General features: G+C 39.9%; 1 protein-coding gene across 1 annotated transcript; it reads left to right on the top strand.

Moving 5' to 3' along the window:
- Positions 1 to 1,085: 1,085 nt before the first annotated feature.
- Pmar_PMAR009457 (hypothetical protein) lies at positions 1,086 to 1,548 on the top strand (the record flags this gene model as incomplete). Its single annotated transcript, XM_002776156.1, has 1 exon — positions 1,086 to 1,548. A coding segment is annotated over one exon (463 nt), but the record flags the coding sequence as incomplete, so codon positions are not given.
- Positions 1,549 to 1,577: the final 29 nt, after the last annotated feature.

Raw genomic sequence — 1,577 nt, 5'->3', positions numbered from 1 at the left:
CACATACTATGGTGATAAGATTTATTAGTCTAAGTCGTATGTTTGATAGGATAAGTTTCTTTGTATGTGATTACCTTACTCAGGAAGAGAGGGGGGAATAGTTGTAGGATAAGCATCCTAGCACACAAAGCATATGTCCCTATTGTCCCATTTGTATCCTAGCCTAGCTTTGCAATGTATAAGTGTTATATTGGAAGTTAGTGAAGTTGGATCATCATTGTGATCTACTGTTGAGTCAGTCTAACGACTTCTCTATAAAGCTCAACTTCGAAGACGGTCTGATGTATCCAGGCGATGTGAAGAATAGTGAATCTTCGACATTGTCAGTCTACTTATGAGATTGATGATGAGCTATTTCTACCTCCTGGTGATAATCTGGTTTGTGACGAGGACGTTATGGCCACGATGGATGAGAGTGATACTGTTCTTGGCGTTTCTACCATTGTTGATAGTGATGTTGATGATGATGATGATGATGATGATGATGATGATGATGATGATGATGGGAATGATAGAGTCCTTAAAGCTAGTAATGTAAAATGTAAAGATTCTATTGATTTTGATACGATACCATTATCCTTACCAGATAAACCTGTGTTCGCTGTTTCTAATGATCCTATCACTTATATTGTATGCCAGAGTGAATGGTATCGTATTACTACCAATGAAACCGGTACTGGTGATCATTATTTTGCTGCTGATATTTGTATTCAATTCTGTGAGTGGATGGATCGATTGTCATTTAGAGCTGTTCCTCGTATTTATTTGAAATGGCTTCATGCCGATAATGTCGCGGAGTCAGAGGGTGTTAGACAGATTGAATATTTCACTAGTAGTGGTAAGTTAGTTCAAAATAGTGACCATTGTTATTGTAGGATAAGTATCCTAGCACACAAAGTATATCTGTCCCTATTGTGCCATTCGTATCCTAGCCTAGCTTTGCAATGTATAAGTGTTATATTAGTAGTGAGTGAAGTTGGATCATCATTGTGATCTACTGTTGAGTTAGTCTAACGACTTCTCTATAACTTGGTAGCAGCTCCAACTATAACTTGGTTCCGCTGTTCTTGGAAGATAAAGTGCAGGTTGCTTATGATCATATTCCGCTGTCTGATCGTACTGACTTGAATAAGGTGAAGGCTTCTCTCATCCACAGCCTCCTGACTCAAGACCCCTTTGAGGCCTTTAACTCTAGAGTCATGAATGATGACGAGTCGTATCTTGATTTCAGTTATGATCTCAAACAGCTTGCCCAGAAGATGTTATCTGTTGGTGGGAGTTCGGTGGTACCAGATGTGGCTGATGCTCTTGCACGAAGCCAATTCCTTCGTGGTATTGATGTTGAAATGGCGGAAAAACTGAGAATGCTTAAATTACAGACGTTGGATGAGATGGTAGAGAGAGCTAAAACTATAAGCCGTTGGAAGGAGATATCTGATCAACGAAAGCAGGAGCTGAGTTTTTATGCTGGTTACTATTCGGCTCACTATGAGGAAAAGGGTAAAGGCAAGGGCAACTACAACGTCAAAGGCGGCTATGAGAGCAAGGGTGTCTATTTGCAAAAGGATCCCTATTGG

Source organism: Perkinsus marinus (genome assembly GCF_000006405.1).
Source record: "Perkinsus marinus ATCC 50983 genomic scaffold scf_1104296954202, whole genome shotgun sequence".
NCBI classification, from domain to species: Eukaryota; Perkinsozoa; order Perkinsida; family Perkinsidae; genus Perkinsus; species Perkinsus marinus.
This window is presented reverse-complemented; position numbering and strand designations above follow the sequence as displayed.